Below are 15,638 nucleotides of genomic sequence, written 5' to 3' on the forward strand. Positions count from 1 at the left end.
ACTTTTAAAAATATTTTCAAATTAACTACTTTAAAAATGATATAATATTCAAAAAAATTTTGAACTATTTAAGAAAATTTTAATAAACTCTTATTATTTTATTACATTCAATAAAATTTTTAACTTTATTTTGAGTAAAATAAACCATTATAACTAATGGTTAACTAATTGTTATTAATGAAATTATTCATTGTCATTTTATAGTCACGTCATATCAATATATCACGTTAGTGTCAAGTCCACACCACATGGTATTAAATAATATATGAGATTTTAACTAAATCAATCATTAGTCATAAGAGTTTATTTGATTTAAAAGAAAAATATAAAAACTTATTTTGTTCAAAATAAAAGTATAAAAACTTAATTGAACGTAATAAAAATATAAAGACTTATTTAAATTTTTTAAAAATAATTTAGAAGCTTTTTTAGATAATTCAAATCTTATTTGGTAATGCAAGATACCCAATTACAAGATACCCATTTTTACACCTTTAGTCAATAAATGAAATATATATTACATATCATAATTTTTCTTGTTGTGATTGCAATCAAACACTTTTTAAAATATTTTCAGATTAATTGCCAAAATACGTTTTCCTTAACATTGTTTTTTTAGCAAAAATATAGTTTTCCAAAAAGGAAAAGAAAAAGGAGAAAAATAAAAGGGAGAAGGGAATAAAAATAGTAAATGAATGGTACACAAGTAAATCATTAATTAAGGATATATAATCGGTTAGCAGTCTTTTTCCACGACGGGCACTACAAAAGGAATTTAATTAAATGCACAAGCGCAGGAAGGCGGAAAAGGGAAAATAAATATATAGTTAAAACTGTCAAAACAAATTTTATGTACTATAATACTATACTCTTTCCTATTTTTATCTATATTTTAATATTACAAATTTATTTTTTATATTAAAATCTACTAAAAATAATATAATAAAAAAATTTTAAAAAAGGAAAAACTAATAGTATTTATGTTTCAAAATCCCCATAAGAGGAGGGTAGCGGTAGCAGCCTAGGAGATGTTAAAACATGAAAAAAGAGAAAGAAAAATCATAGTATTAATTAAAGAGAGGGAAAAGGCAGGAAAGGCAGCTCTGGCGGTCACAAGATTTTCTCTTTTTCTTTGCACCTAACAGGAAATGCATTTCACTCAAATTTCAAATAATAAAGTACAAATGAAGGGGAATACATAGATGATCACATTCATATCATTATTAATACAACTTTTTTTTTCTTTTTTTTTTAATTAAAGTCTTTAACCACACCAATATTTGCGAAATTTATATTTTGAATTTTTTTTTCCCCGAAGCCAAACAAGGACCTCACTTTGTTTTTTTTTTTTTTTTATCCGATCTTCCGTTGACTGGTTAGTGAGTTGCCACCGTGGGGATGCTGTGTAGCACAACGGTTTCCACAGTGAGACCTGGCCCGAATCCGAAAAGGACACCCCACTCCAAGCCTTCACCGGTGGTGGGCTTCCCTTGCTCCAGAGACTGCTTTCTCATCTCATCCAAGATGAACAACACACATGCACTTGACATGTTGCCGAACTCACTCAGCACATGGCGGGTCGCCTTGAGTTTCTCTTCTTTGAGACCCAGTTTGGCCTCGACTTGGTCCAGAATTGCAGGGCCACCAGGGTGAGCGATCCAGAAGATTGAGTTCCAGTCGTTAATGCCAATTGGAGACAATGCTTCGACCAAGCTTTCTCTATGTTCTTTTGAGATTAATCCGGGTACATCTTTCAACAAGTGGAAAGTGAGGCCGACTTCACGTAAGTGTCCGTCAATGGCTCCATCTGAGTCTGGCAAGATTGTCTGAGCTGCTGATACAAGCTCGAACAGTGGCCGTTCGATTTTGGTATCAGGGTCGGCGCCTACGATGATGGCCGCAGCGCCATCGCCGAAAAGTGCTTGCCCCACCAGGGAGTCCAAGTGCGTATCAGAGGGTCCACGGAAAGTGACAGCAGTGATCTCGGAGCAGACCACGAGAACACGAGCGCCCTTGTTGTTTTCAGCCAAGTCCTTGGCGACTCGGAGCACGGTTCCACCAGCAAAGCAGCCTTGCTGATACATCATGAGCCTCTTAACAGAGGGTCTCAGCCCCAAGAGCTTGGTAAGTTGGTAGTCTGCACCAGGCATATCTACACCAGATGTAGTGCAGAAAACAAGGTGGGTGATCTTAGATTTTGGCTGTCCCCATTCCTTGATGGCCTTTGTTGCGGCTTCTTTCCCCAGCTTTGGCACCTCCACCACAACCATGTCTTGGCGGGCGTCAAGAGATGAAGCCATGTAGGCGCACATGTTTGGGTTTTCCTTGAGGATTTCCTCAGTCAGGTACATGTAACGTTTCTTGATCATTGATTTGTCACCTGTTGGGGGAAAAGCAAAGATTATTCATGGAAATCCTCCGGAGGGAGTGCAAAAACCAATGATATCACAATATATATATATATATATATATATATATCATATTCACATTCCTTGGACAAGATAAAGTATTATATCTTGATTGGATTTATATATTTTCGAATCCCAAAGAAAGAAAAGAAACGATCAGAAGGTAGCTAACCACGAGGTAGCGATGCTTGAAACAGTCACATGCATAAATGAGAAAATAAACACAGAGAGTAGTATCTAGGGAATGGTTCTATGTACTAGTAGTACATAAAAAATATGCGTACACATGCGCTTGAATTTCTCTTTGAGCTCGGTCAAGTGTTCGCTGTTGGTGATACGGAAGTAGTAGTCAGGATAGTCAGCCTGGGAAACGCAGTTGGGAGGAGTGGCGGTTCCAATGGCGAGGACGGTGGCTGGACCCTGGGCTCTTTGGGCCTTTCTGATCTCCTCAACGGAAGCCATTGCCATTTTGGGTGGTTGGTTGACGAGTAGCTAGCGCTCCCCAAGTTCCAAAGATGGAGGAGATAGCAAAGTCTACTTGACTGCCCTTTACGCAAGTGGAAACTGGAAGTGACAGGTGGAGTATTGGGATTTCTCAAGTAGACTGTATCGTACTAGGAAAACCCCTGCGTCGGTGTGGGAGTAGGATGGAGGCCGTGGGCGGGGATTTATATGGGAATGGGTAGGTTGGATGGACGGGCAGCTGGAGGCCACGTGAGTGTGCGGTAGGCTGCTCCAAGAGGTGGTAGCTGTGCTGCCACATCTCTGTTACAATTCTTTCTTTCTACTACTGTTGCTATTACTCTACTCCCATTTTCGTCTGTTTCTCCAATTTCAAGTTTGGTACATGATGCATTAACATTACTATTTCTTAATTTATCTCCTTTGTTAAGTATTAAAAGAAAACAAAAATATCAATGATCAAGTAATCACAATATACACTCAATTTAACATTGTTTTAAATGATCAATTTCGGATGATATGTAACAGATTGAGAAGAGACTTAGAAAAAGAGGAACCGTTACATGATTGCCACATAATTTTTTTAGTGCCAATCATATGCAATTGTACCTCAAATTTGTTTAATTTATTGGTTTTTTTTTTAAAAGTCAATTTATTGGTAATTAATGTGGTACATCTGCAAATTTATGAATAAATATGTTTCACCAAATACAATTAGATCAGTATCCCATTAGAAGTTGGACTCTGTTAGCATGGTTGACTAACTGGTTTGAATACATAACCTTTTTTTATCTTATAGTATAATCATTCCTTGTGTTGATCGGTTAGGTTTACTTGTTCGTCTTGGGTGATGCTTTTGTGTGGCCGGCCATGAGTTATTTGTTAGTAGGTTTTGGACCAATTTTAGTTTGGGATTTTATTAATATTATATATATATATATATTTATATTCTTGGCACACATGGGGCATATACACATATATAGTAATATATTATACGGCCAAATTAAACTAATTTCTATTTTAAATTAAATTAGATTTTCTTAGTCCAACTGAGATTATGATTTTCTCTTTCGTCTATTTTTTTCCCTTATTTTCAGTAAAGATTATTGCACTGTTTCTCTTTCGTTTTGTTTTAATTAGTTAATAACGTTTTTTTTTACTAATATTTTTAAATAGAAATTTTGGATTTTTTTAAATTTGTCTTCGCTTACTTTATTAAGTTGGGTTTTTCAAATTAATATATGGTTGCAAGAAAGCAACATCATATGTATATATATATTTTTAAAGTCAGGCAAGACAAAGACTTAAGTTGTCAATTGGGTGTCGACAAAGAGAAGTCCTTTTACAAGAAATTGATTGAAGCAGCATCAAAATACATATACATGCATTCAGATAGAATCCATGATCTCGATGATACAATAATCTTTCCTTTCTAGGAATTGCTGCTGCTGCTCCCCCATCTCAATTTTATTTGCCCAATTCCATCTCTTAAATGAGATGATGCTGCCAGAATATAAACAATTGCCACTTGACTATAATTAATGGCAATCTTATGATGTTTAATCGGGTTTATTACGTTTGTAATTTCAATTTTTTCATATATAATAATTGACTCTTTTTTTTCTTTTAAATTAGTACAATGTGATATAGATTTTCTCTTAAAAAGAGTTGTGTGTTAATTTAAAAAAATATCATAATATAGAGGAAATATTAAAGTATTTTTTATGTCATTTCAGAAAAATACTAATTAATGGATCACACGCAGATATACTTCATGGTGCAAGATGTTCATCGGACTCTCTTTGATGTCATTTCATCTTTTGATGGTAATGTAGAGTGCGAGGATGATACGGCATGGTTTGTCGCATTAAGGGAGGCTTTTCATGTTGGAGAACAAATAAATCAAAATGTTGAAGATAAAATTACTGTTAAGTTGCTGAATTTGTGTTGTAGTGTGAGGCTTGGGCGTTATACTCTAGATCCACTTCCTTCCTATAGTACATTATGATTGTTTGTAATTTATATATATTAATAAAATATTTCAATATTTGATTCATTAGTTGATGTATAATTTTTTTATTTAAAAAACAAAATTCGTATCCCACTTTCCTCAATTTTAAAAAAAATACTAATGTCTTTTTTCTCAAGAATAATTAATAAGTTGGAGCAATTAGGTAATGCATGAATGTTCTAATTAGGAAATGTATGGAATTATACTACCATTTTACTGGTAATTAATAATTAAATCTTGCACTGATGTAAGTAAATGGAAAGGGAACTTTCAATGGATTGGCAAGTAGCCAAGAGGAGAGAAGAGAAGAAAGAAAGCAACTGCCATGCAGAAAACATGGGAAATTTTAGAAAGAAGAGGAAGATGGGAGGCAGCCAGCCCTAATGTTTAGTATCTGTCCTGTGGAATTGTGTTAGGTTAATTTGTTCGTTATGTGTTTTGTGCCCCATCGGCCACAAGAGCCAAGAGGCTAGTCTCCCTTCACTCTGTCTCTCACCTACCCTTCCGGATACTCTAATTAGCTATCTAGTACAGCTATTATACCATATATGTTAAGCTTCAACATCTGTCATTCAATTAAGACAGTAAATAAAACTTTACTTTTTTATTTTTTGTAATATATATATATATATATATATAATGTCAAGTTCAATCAAATCCTGCTCCATGCATCTTTCACTTAACCTTTGTATGGTTTTTTGTCCATTAAATGACCATTTTTTGATGTAGGGTCTTTGGATTTTTGCAAAATTTAAGGAATTAATTTAATTTGATTTGATTTTTTTCTTTTTTATTCTAATTTTTTGTAAATAAAACTTTTAATTTGATCAAAGTACCTCACAAGTTCTTGTACTATAAATTTTTTATCAAATTAATTCTTCTATCTTAAAATTAATTAATTTAATCTCTATATTTTCTTTTTCTTTTCTCCTTTATTCAATATTGAGTCATTCATTCTGGTGAGATTATTTAAAGCACATTTATTTATTTATTTTTTTCATTTTTCCTTCTTTCCTTCTCTCTAGCTCTCTTATTTTTCTACCCTGCCCTTCTCTTACCAAGGCCGACCCCCAAACCTAGATCCTGGTTGCCGGCAACGATTGCTATCGGTCACTAATCCCCGGTCGGCGAAAAGGGCAGTAGAATATTTTTTTTATCAAATAATTTTCATTAAAAATAGTTTTTGATAAAATTTATTCAATTTATATATAAAAGTTCTTATTGCATTCATAATTTACAGTTTAATATTGCGAAATTTCAAATATTCAGTTTGCACAAACGTGACAACGAATACTAATACGTGTAAACTTATGCAAAAGGTACATGCATAATCTTCCAGTTCTCTGTGATTCCAGTGAGTGACGAATCTGTGGCAAGTTGAACTCCGAACACAAGAACTAATTAACAATTTGCAAAACCATGCTGTTGGCAGTGGCCAGGGCAAGGGATGCATCAATGGATAAGTAAGTAACCATTGTGAGCCGACTGATCCTATGACCGGAGATCGGAATTGCTTGATTTGTTTCGTCTACTACTACTGGGAATTATGTTTAAGTTCTGTGTAGTGATCTGCACAAATTTGGTAAGAAAACTCATCAACTGTTGAGATAGTCACGGACCAAGCATGCGTTGCTTATATCTATCTCATCTTCTTAGTTAGCATTGTCGTGCAGGTAAAGAACCATCGTGCATGCCTCTTGCGTGGTGCTGACATTTGTATTTACATTCGTGAATCAACTCTCTACCTTCTTATATATAAAAACCTGAGAGCCATGGCTGAGGAAATCCAAGAAGGGTAGCTGCTAGAGGTGGAGAAATAAATGGGAATGGGTCCAGTTCGCCTGGGATCAAACGCAGTGGCTCAAGTAGCAGCACTGCTCTTGCTGATATCCATAAGCGTGACCGCAGCATCTGCACAACTGAAGACCCAGAATCCCTGGGCGCCAAAAAAACTGGGCGATTGCCAAGGAGGCATCGACGGCGCCGTCAGCTGCGAAGTGAAGTGTAATTTGCTAGGCTGCATGGCAGGATGTCTAATAAATAACCATCCGGGATGCGTCCTAGCCTGTTTAGCCGAAAATATTAGTTGCCAGAGTACCTGCAGCTTTGTTCCATTTCCACCAGACCCATCACCACCGCCAGCACCACCAGCACCACCAGCACCTCCACCGAAGGCCTGAATGAGTGGATGGACGGACGGCGTTTCTGTATTACGTATTTGTTGCAAACAATTGCATGTCTCTGAAATAAATAAAAATGATAATAAGTAGCAACGCCACTAGACTAGTCCTCTATAGAGCTAGTGTTCCCATATAATTGATTTCTACGTAGATTGTGTCTTGAACTGTATTGTATCATGGATGAGGGGATGCAAAAATATGTAGTAAAGAATTCTGTTTTTGCAATAATATCTGATGATTGTGCCAAGGCCAGGGACATGCATTAATATTTTCTTTCTTGTTGCAGTCAGTGTGCGAGTATGGGCAGGACTCTGACGCTACAGATGACAAGGAAACGCCTTTGCTAATCGCATAATGAGAACATAACCCCTGTTTGCCTGCTTAGCTCCATCTGATACCGCGTCAAAACAGGAAACTTCCCTATTTCTGATGTGCTTTTAGTTCCATTAATGTCAAACCCATAACCGAAGTTTCAAGATCTCGCAGAGCGGCAAAATTCACATCACTGTGTAGTAGAATGAGACACCTTTTATGAACCTTTGAAATGCATTTTATAAGATAAAACCATGACAGAAAATCGACCCTGTGCCATTACTATTTACACAAATCATAATATCAAATAATTCAGGAAACTGGGTATTTGATCCCACTACCGGTACAAACAACACCCGTAAGTTTGCAGAGAAAAAATGCTATGGAGAAAAGACAAAAGTCATGGCTCCTACACGAATCAGTATTTCACACAATGACAACGTTGGATCTTAAACTGTGTTTTTTGGTACATAAAAGGTTTTCTCTTATGTTGATACAATATTCAAATCTGTCCTCAGTAGACAATTGGATCAAAATCAAGCCAGGGATAAAAGAATCCAATCTACAGCACAGCTTATATCTCAGTTTTGTGTTGTTACACGGCTTTGCTTCTCCTCTATACCCGACTGAGAAAATCTTTTCCGGAGAACTTCTAGAACATTTTCTATCTTTACACCTTTACGCCTTAGCAAAACCATGGCATGGTATATCACATCTGCCATTTCTGAGGCAGTTCGTGAATTGTCCTCTTTCTCCTCTAGAGTTCGGCACAACTCATCTGCCTCTTCCCTGCATAAGTACATACAAATACATGATAATGTGCAAAAGAAAGGCTAAGATGCTAAAGATTTGATAGGCATACAGCTTAGACATTTGCTGAATCTTCACAGGAGGGAAACGAACAACCATGCTGTTCATTAGTGGTTTAACACTGCTTTCCTTGTTTTTTATAAATATAACTAGATCTACTTTCTACAACTTCCCCATGAAAATATATATTAGCCGAGTTAAAACTGACTACATTACCGTATCTTTGAGCACAACAAATTTTCGTCAAGTAACAGCCGTTTAGTCCATGAGGGCTTTCCATGTTGTCCTGCTAACTCTGATTCTCGTTGGGAAATTGTAGACTCTAACGAGTATAAAGTTGTCAGCGCCAAGTTGTTTTCTTCAACCTGCCATTGCAAACTAAGTTCACTTATAAACTTGCAAAATAATACCATATAATGTAACGTGCACTTGTTAAAGATTAGAGCTGCTTACTTCTTGCTCCTCCAACAGATCACTTATTGATGTGAAATAGCAAGTCTCCGAACCTGTGTGGCATGTAGGGCCATCAGGCTTCCCAAGGTAAATTATCTGAAAGACAATTTTCAGTTAAGTCAAACAAAATAAATTAAGCAATCAACAAAAATGTCACATGGTAAGTTGTTTAAAACATACAGAATCACGATCACAATCAACAAAGATGTCATGAACGTCGATGAAATTTTTGGACGTTTCTCCCTTTGTCCACAATGCTGCTCGTGACCGACTGAAGAATGTTGCCTTCCTAGAAGAGATGGTTGTAGCTAGAGCATCCCTGTTGACAAACCCTTGCATTAATATGGCTCCGGTATCAACATTTTGAGCTATAGCCACTGCTAAACCTTTGTCATCCCATTTTATACTGTCCAACAACGTATCAACCTAAAATTAAAATTTTTAGATATTCAGGCCCTCCCACGTAAATGTGTTGTTTTTCCATATATACAAAAGAATTCTGAAAAAAGAAAAGACAAAAAAAAAGCTAAGATACTATATAAAATTCACAATACCTAACCATAATCATGCCTCTGCATGGTGAAAAGTACTACAACATCTTCACAAGTCACTAAACAGATTTTAAAAATCAAGATAGGTTCAACTAATCAGAGCTATGCTCTTTAAGAATAAAATATGGAAAATCAGAAATAATAGAGATAGAGGGCAAACATCTGAAAACAAAGTGGCTTCACTAGTCACCAATCAATAGCTTAGTAAATCCAAGTTGCAGACATAACACAGGTTATGGATGCTAATTAAACAATCATGTGAAAGAAAGCTAATATTCCCAGGGAAATTTTTGTCCACTGATAACAGTAGATGCAGAGCTGTGTAAGAATAAATCTGTACATTCTTTTCAGTATGATATATAAGAAAATCAAAGATGAATATTTTTGCCAAATCTAGTGTCGGATAGAATACAGAGGTGTCAAGAGATGTAGTGTCCAGATGTAGCTCAAGGACTAACTAAACACATAGTACTGGGCAACGATGAACTCCTTCCAGGGATGGAGAACCGACAGATTGGAAACCCAAACCATCAAATTCCTTCCCTATCTTTTATTTTCCAGACATGTAACAATCCCTACCACAATAGATAAGATAGGCATCTGACATATGTCTGGTTAATTCTTAGGTACTAATCGAAACATAATACGTGTAAAAGAAGGCTGCAGTAGGGATTCTAATAACACTATTCACTGTTTTTAGGCATTTAGCTTGGCCTGCAAAATGCCTGATTTGATAATATTCAATACTAATCCTGATAGGATCTGTTGGTTAACCCCCAACCCCATATCCAATCTGTGCTTCTGTAGAATTATTTAGATTACCAATATCTTGGTAGACATAGCACTCAGTTCATTCACATAATACCATAACATTAACAAACAGACAATACTACTAAAATCGGTTGAATGTTTCATCTAAGCACATGCACATCAATACACGTATGACATAAAAAACCAGTACCTTAGATTGAAGGTAGATATCTTTATCTAATTTCCTCGAAGAAGCAAAGACAATAGCATTTATCTTCTTCTTGTTGCTGAATCTGCCACAAACTCCAGCAGAAAACAAGCTGCAGGGTCTGAAAGGAGGTCTTACAGGTTGAATACAAGGGAAAGATGAAACCGCCATCTGAAAGAACAAATGTAAATCCTCTATATTCTAACAATGTCTACATCAAGCTCATCCTGCAAATAAACAAAAAAAAAGCAAAGAACACAACTTTACCAACTACTAAAAAGCCTGAAGAATATTATTCAAAAAAGGACAGCAAGCTTCTTTGAAATGCTAAATTGAGGCAAAAAAGGGACAAATTTTAGTTCACAAAATATGTAGTTGCTCCAGGGCTGTACCACAGCACGAGCAAAAAATAAGCTGAGGCTGAGATTTCCTGGAAAGCAACACACTTTCTATTGCTTCAAGGGAACGAGTCATATGGGAATCAATCAAAATCCACACTGACCAGATTGTGAAGCATTTTAAAGCATATAGAAAAAAAAAAACGGGGGGTGGCCGGGCATACGCTTATAGTTTTGAACTGAGTAAAAGTGTTAGCGAAGGAACGAACCCAAAATGAGAGACACTGTACTTGGATATTCAACTCTCGAACGGCCGCCACACCCTGCACTACACAGTGAAACAACTGCCGTTTTATATAGAGAGTACTTCAGTTGTGGCCTGTGGGTACCCTAGGGTTTTTTCCGTATTAAACAGGAAATTTGATTAAAAAGAAAAAGAAAAGAAAAGGGGAGGGCCTGATTTGGGCCTAGGAGGTCTGTGGTCTCAACTCAAGCGGTTGGATTCCGAGTGGACTCGAATCTTTAACCTTGTTGGACGCACAAAACTCACGCTACAAGGAATCTGCCTCCCTCCCTGCCTCCCTCCCGCAATCCCCAGCCCCAACATTTCCACTATTACTACTATTAATCAAAACAATCACAAAAAAGAAGTGGTAAATTTTTTCTACCTCGTGGTAGTCATGGGGATGGTTATAGGAGTATTTTTCTTTCCCTTTTTCCCCACTTTTCTGGGTTTTCTTTTTTTTTATTACAGTACTTTTGCTACTATAATCAAAGAAAAAAAGAGATAAAATAGCTTATGATTGGATTAATGAATTTCTTTCCTAGAGAGTGAAACAAAATGGGAAAATACATGGAATGAAATATCCCCTGGCTCTGGTGGCAGGCTGTTCACTGTATTGCAGTGCGAGTTGCGTCTCACACTGTTCCTTTCTTCACAAATCACAATTTTATTACAAAACCAAAACCCGAAAAAGAAAAAAGAATCTACTTTTTATGTTTCTGTTTGTATAGTTTTGTGATGGGCACGTTGTCCTTTGGAGATGTGGGCGGTGATTCTCCTGCTCCGCCTCTGCCTCTGCCGCTGTGGGGATTGCCGATGTATGAATGAATCAATCAACCTTCATATCCCTTTTCAATCCCACCGGGACCTTGTGATTTCCTTCTCTGTATCTCTCCCGTCTTTTCCACAGTAAAGGAAGGACAGAAAAAGTTTTTGTGCCCTTTTTGACACAATCAAACTTGTCGCTTGTTCTTCTTAGTCTTCGTCTTCGTGTCCTGTTCTCATTCCTCTTTCCCGTGTTGAATTTGACCCTTCATTTTCGTTTTCATCTCGATCTTTTCTTGCTCTCCGTACTCCCATATATACGTACTTGTCTCTGTGCTTTGATGGGCTTTTGTTGAATGTTGATTATCATTCCTAAAGCCTTCAGCTTTTGATCAATTTAGAATCCTTTTGCATGCTAATTGAAGATTCCTTTTTCATTTCATTTCATTTAGATTCTCAACTGCTTGATTGCGTTTCCTCATTTCTGATTTTGATCTTTACCTTTCTCATAGTTGAAGCTTTTGGGTGTGGGAATCTATGAGATTGGAATTAATCGTACGAAGAGCTTTCCGTTGTAGGTGTGGCAGTTGTGTGGTGGTTTTTTCTTAAAAAATGGACGCTAATCCCACAAAAGCCAAGGAACAGCGAGCACGCGGCTGCAACCCCGTCAAGAAATCCGGACCAGTCACGATGGACCACGTTTTGTTGGCCCTTGAAGAGACCAAGGAAGAGAGGGACCAGAGAATTCGCAGTCTCTTCAATTTCTTTGATTCTGCCAATGCCGGCTTTTTGGACTATGCCCAGATTGAGGCTGGTTTATCTGCTCTCCAAATTCCCTCCGAGTACAAGTATGCAAAGGATTTGCTCGACGTGTGTGACGCTAACATGGATGGCCGTGTGGATTATCAGGAGTTTAGGCGCTATATGGATGATAAGGAGCTCGAGCTTTACCGTATTTTTCAAGCCATTGATGTTGAACACAATGGTTGCATTTTGCCTGAAGAGCTTTATGATGCTCTCCTCAGGGCAGGTAACATTTACTGCTGCATTTAATTTCCTCAATTACTAATTATTTTCTTGTTTCATCCACCACTTCAGCACTCCTTTAGCACTTTTACTCTTCTTTCTATTGGCTGATTTAGTTTCTCTTTGTAAAGATTGTTGGGAGAGTTGACTGTATTTTGTTGTTTACCATAAAATTTTTTCTTCATGTGTAATTACTAGTAACTGGATTTAGCTGAAGAATTATCTTGTTCATACCATGTCTGTGATATCCCTTCTACTGTCTGCCATTTCCCTGGCATAATGGTTGCTGCTAACTGCAAGCAAAGTGAGAAATTCATCCGTATGTAAAATAATCAGACTTTATTCTTTTTCTTTCACGGTATGGCTTGACTTAAATTAGTATACTGACTAATCGGTTTTCTAAATACACAGTTATTGATTACCATGTGGTAGACTAGAACTTGTAGGCACTTGCCTAGTGGAATTTAACTTTTACTGTTTTTGTCATCTAGCAACATCAATTTCAATCTAAGCTAATCCTACTTCTAATTGTTCAAAATGCGCTCTGGTTACAAATTCTTCTTCTTGGCTCTTTTACTTGATTTATGTGATGAGCATAACTGAAAATGCTCGCAGAAAAGGCTTCTCTTTTGGCTGTTTGTTTCATTCTATAAGCCACGCCAGTCTCTCTTTTGTAGGAATTGAAATTGACGATGAGGAGCTAGCTCTGTTTGTTGAACGTGTGGATCAGGATAATAACGGAGTTATAACGTTTAAAGAATGGAGAGACTTTCTTCTTCTCTACCCTCATGAAGCAACTATTGAAAACATTTATCATTACTTAGAAAGGGTATGCCTTGTTGATATCGGAGAACAGGCTGTTATCCCTGAGGGAATTAGTAAACATGTACATGCAAGCAGATACCTGATTGCAGGTGGAGTGGCTGGGGCAGCTTCTCGGACAGCAACTGCACCTCTTGATCGTTTGAAGGTTGTTTTGCAAGTTCAAACTACACGAACACATATCATGCCAGCAATAAGAGATATATGGAGGGAAGGAGGAATATCGGGGTTTTTCCGTGGCAATGGATTAAATGTCTTGAAAGTGGCACCTGAAAGTGCCATCAGGTTCTATACATATGAAATGCTGAAAGAATTTATTATGAAAGCTATGGGGGTAAAAGATAAGGCAGAAATTGGTGCTGCAGGTCGCCTAATTGCTGGTGGCTTAGCTGGTGCTGTGTCGCAGACTGCCATTTATCCGATGGATCTTGTAAAAACCCGATTGCAAACATATTCTTGTGAAGGTGGAAAAATTCCTAACCTTGGAGCATTGTCTAAGGATATATGGATTCAGGAAGGACCCCGGGCATTTTATAGAGGACTTGTTCCATCTCTTCTTGGGATAATTCCTTATGCAGGCATTGATCTTGCTGCATATGAAACTTTGAAAGATATGTCCAAGAAGTATATTCTTCAAGACAGTGGTATGATTTTATGGACCCTAATTTAGATGCCTTTTTCCTTTCATTTTGCTTCTGTCTTTATTGTTCTTGTTATTCATGTTTTTCTTAATGAATTTGGCTAAGTTCTCTCTTTTTACACTGGCTTCAGTCTCATCAATTTCTTTGCACATCTGCCTTCATCTTATTTTGAAAATTCCAATTATCCTTGTAGAACCTGGTCCTCTTGTGCAACTGGGATGTGGCACAATATCTGGAGCTCTAGGGGCAACATGTGTCTATCCATTGCAGGTTGTCCGAACAAGGTGAATCAGGCTTTTCATTCGTAAGTAAAACCTTTTCTTTTTGGGATTTAATGCTATGAGCCTAATCCTAATTCTGCTTGTGTCTTTCAGAATGCAGGCTCAGCGCCGCCCTAATACTGGTGCTGCTTACAAGGGAATGTCTGATGTGTTTAAGAGAACATTTCAACATGAAGGGATTAGGGGTTTCTACAAAGGATTATTTCCTAATATGCTCAAAGTTGTTCCATCTGCAAGCATCACATACCTGGTTTATGAGAGCATGAAAAGGAGTCTGGATCTGGAATAACAAGTTTTGGTACTGTGCGGAACCACGCCGGTGATTGACATTGTCATGTGTATAGTTGGAGTGGTGGGGATGGTGATGAAAAAGATTGTTTAAGAGAATAAGGCTACTAATTGAGTAGATTATAGCATTGTTTTAGATTATAATACACATGCCATTCTAGCATGAAATACACTGCAAGGGCAAAATTGGCTTGCCTGTCATTCTTGACAGCTTGAAGCTTCTTCAAGCTTTATTTGCGTTGGTTGATTGTTCTATGATAAAGAAGTATACAGAAAAACTTCACTTGAAGATCGATTTTGTAATTCTTTTCTTGGCTGCAATTTTATCACAAATTGCTATGCCATTAATAAGTCTGCATCTGTTCCTCTTCACCAATTACACATGCCAGTGGTTACTACTTACTGATTATTTCTATCACACTGCCACTAAGGTTTGTTCCTCATCTCATTCAGTGGAATAAGTTAAGTTTTGGCAAGTAGGAGCATGATACATGAGATGTTTGATGTTGAACTGAACTGCTATGTTCCCCACAAGAAGCCTTTGGATGAAAGTTTCATATTTTCAGAAGGAAAAGAAAAGGGTTCATTCCTTGCTTGCCCAAGAGAGGAAAAACAGCAGAGACAAATGAAGGACATTGGGCGACTTCTCTCAGAATCAGAGAGAAGTATTTTTTTTTTTTGAAAATTTGCTTTAATAGCAAAAATGGGGTTTAACCCCATTACAATATTGAGGCCTGTGGTTCTTATACCAAGTCACTGGAAGGGTAGCACAACCTCGTGCAAAAACTTCAATTCTGAAACACAACCTCACAACAATCAAAAAGTGGGAACCATAAACAACCTCCAGACCATCTGATTATATTCTGGAAGCTAACAACTCTCTATCAAAACTGCCCTCCTGTTCGCCATAAGCATCTGAGTCTGCGACTATCAAACAAAATACCTATGCTCCTGGAAAAATCACAACATATGGGAGACTATTCCATCGCTACATACCAGATAACCAAACCAGGTGACATATACTTGTTAAAACAGCTAAAACAGCCTCA

The 15,638-nt window shown here is 37.1% G+C and overlaps 3 protein-coding genes across 7 annotated transcripts; 1 reads left to right on the forward strand and 2 right to left on the reverse strand.

The window, feature by feature from the left end:
- Nucleotides 1-1,039: 1,039 nt before the first annotated feature.
- TT4 (Chalcone and stilbene synthase family protein) lies at nt 1,040-3,045 on the reverse strand. The gene is made up of 2 exons (XM_021442205.2): nt 2,693-3,045; nt 1,040-2,380 (listed from the first exon to the last, which is right to left on the reverse strand). Exons 1-2 carry the CDS (start codon nt 2,874-2,876, stop codon nt 1,377-1,379), a joined length of 1,188 nt encoding a protein of 395 aa, XP_021297880.1. The 5' UTR covers nt 2,877-3,045; the 3' UTR covers nt 1,040-1,376.
- A 4,543-nt stretch (nt 3,046-7,588) lies between these two features.
- Nucleotides 7,589-10,919, reverse strand: AT-IE (histidine biosynthesis bifunctional protein (HISIE)). 4 transcript variants are annotated; one of them, XM_021442209.2, is made up of 6 exons: nt 10,753-10,919; nt 10,149-10,316; nt 8,817-9,062; nt 8,637-8,732; nt 8,400-8,548; nt 7,589-8,162 (listed from the first exon to the last, which is right to left on the reverse strand). In XM_021442209.2, exons 2-6 carry the CDS (start codon nt 10,314-10,316, stop codon nt 7,955-7,957), a joined length of 867 nt encoding a protein of 288 aa, XP_021297884.1. In that variant the 5' UTR covers nt 10,753-10,919; the 3' UTR covers nt 7,589-7,954. The 4 variants fall into 4 exon arrangements, with proteins under 4 accessions (XP_021297884.1, XP_021297881.1, XP_021297883.1 ...); XM_021442206.2 differs by having other exon boundaries at nt 10,149-10,372; nt 10,753-10,904; XM_021442208.2 differs by lacking the exon at nt 10,753-10,919 and adding an exon at nt 10,538-10,737 and having other exon boundaries at nt 10,149-10,372.
- Nucleotides 10,920-11,124: 205 nt separating this feature from the next.
- Nucleotides 11,125-14,965, forward strand: LOC110426879 (calcium-dependent mitochondrial ATP-magnesium/phosphate carrier protein 2-like). Of its 2 annotated transcripts, XM_021442203.2 has the most exons (5): nt 11,147-11,584; nt 12,044-12,561; nt 13,235-14,023; nt 14,214-14,304; nt 14,395-14,965. In XM_021442203.2, exons 2-5 carry the CDS (start codon nt 12,144-12,146, stop codon nt 14,588-14,590), a joined length of 1,494 nt encoding a protein of 497 aa, XP_021297878.1. In that variant the 5' UTR covers nt 11,147-11,584; nt 12,044-12,143; the 3' UTR covers nt 14,591-14,965. The 2 variants fall into 2 exon arrangements, with proteins under 2 accessions (XP_021297879.1, XP_021297878.1); XM_021442204.2 differs by having other exon boundaries at nt 11,125-12,561; nt 14,214-14,324; nt 14,395-14,532.
- The last annotated feature ends 673 nt before the right edge of the window (nt 14,966-15,638 follow it).

The sequence above is a fragment of the Theobroma umbraticum genome, unplaced genomic scaffold (genome assembly GCF_002168275.2).
Source record: "Theobroma umbraticum cultivar Fairchild unplaced genomic scaffold, ASM216827v3 scaffold_239.1, whole genome shotgun sequence".
NCBI classification, from domain to species: domain Eukaryota; kingdom Viridiplantae; phylum Streptophyta; class Magnoliopsida; order Malvales; family Malvaceae; genus Theobroma; species Theobroma umbraticum.

Excerpts from the sequence above, each read along its gene's own strand:
- TT4 (XM_021442205.2), bottom strand. The coding sequence starts at position 2,876 with ATGGCAATGGCTTCCGTTGAGGAGATCAGAAAGGCCCAAAGAGCCCAG. Across the intron at positions 2,381-2,692 it reads AGAGAAATTCAAGCGCATGT|GTGACAAATCAATGATCAAG; the intron begins GTACGCATATTT and ends TTCCCCCAACAG.
- AT-IE (XM_021442209.2), bottom strand. The coding sequence starts at position 10,316 with ATGGCGGTTTCATCTTTCCCTTGTATTCAACCTGTAAGACCTCCTTTC. Across the intron at positions 9,063-10,148 it reads ATATCTACCTTCAATCTAAG|GTTGATACGTTGTTGGACAG; the intron begins GTACTGGTTTTT and ends TTTTAATTTTAG. Across the intron at positions 8,163-8,399 it reads TTGTTGTGCTCAAAGATACG|GGAAGAGGCAGATGAGTTGT; the intron begins GTAATGTAGTCA and ends GTACTTATGCAG.
- LOC110426879 (XM_021442203.2), top strand. The coding sequence starts at position 12,144 with ATGGACGCTAATCCCACAAAAGCCAAGGAACAGCGAGCACGCGGCTGC. Across the intron at positions 12,562-13,234 it reads TGATGCTCTCCTCAGGGCAG|GAATTGAAATTGACGATGAG; the intron begins GTAACATTTACT and ends TCTCTTTTGTAG. Across the intron at positions 14,024-14,213 it reads GTATATTCTTCAAGACAGTG|AACCTGGTCCTCTTGTGCAA; the intron begins GTATGATTTTAT and ends TTATCCTTGTAG.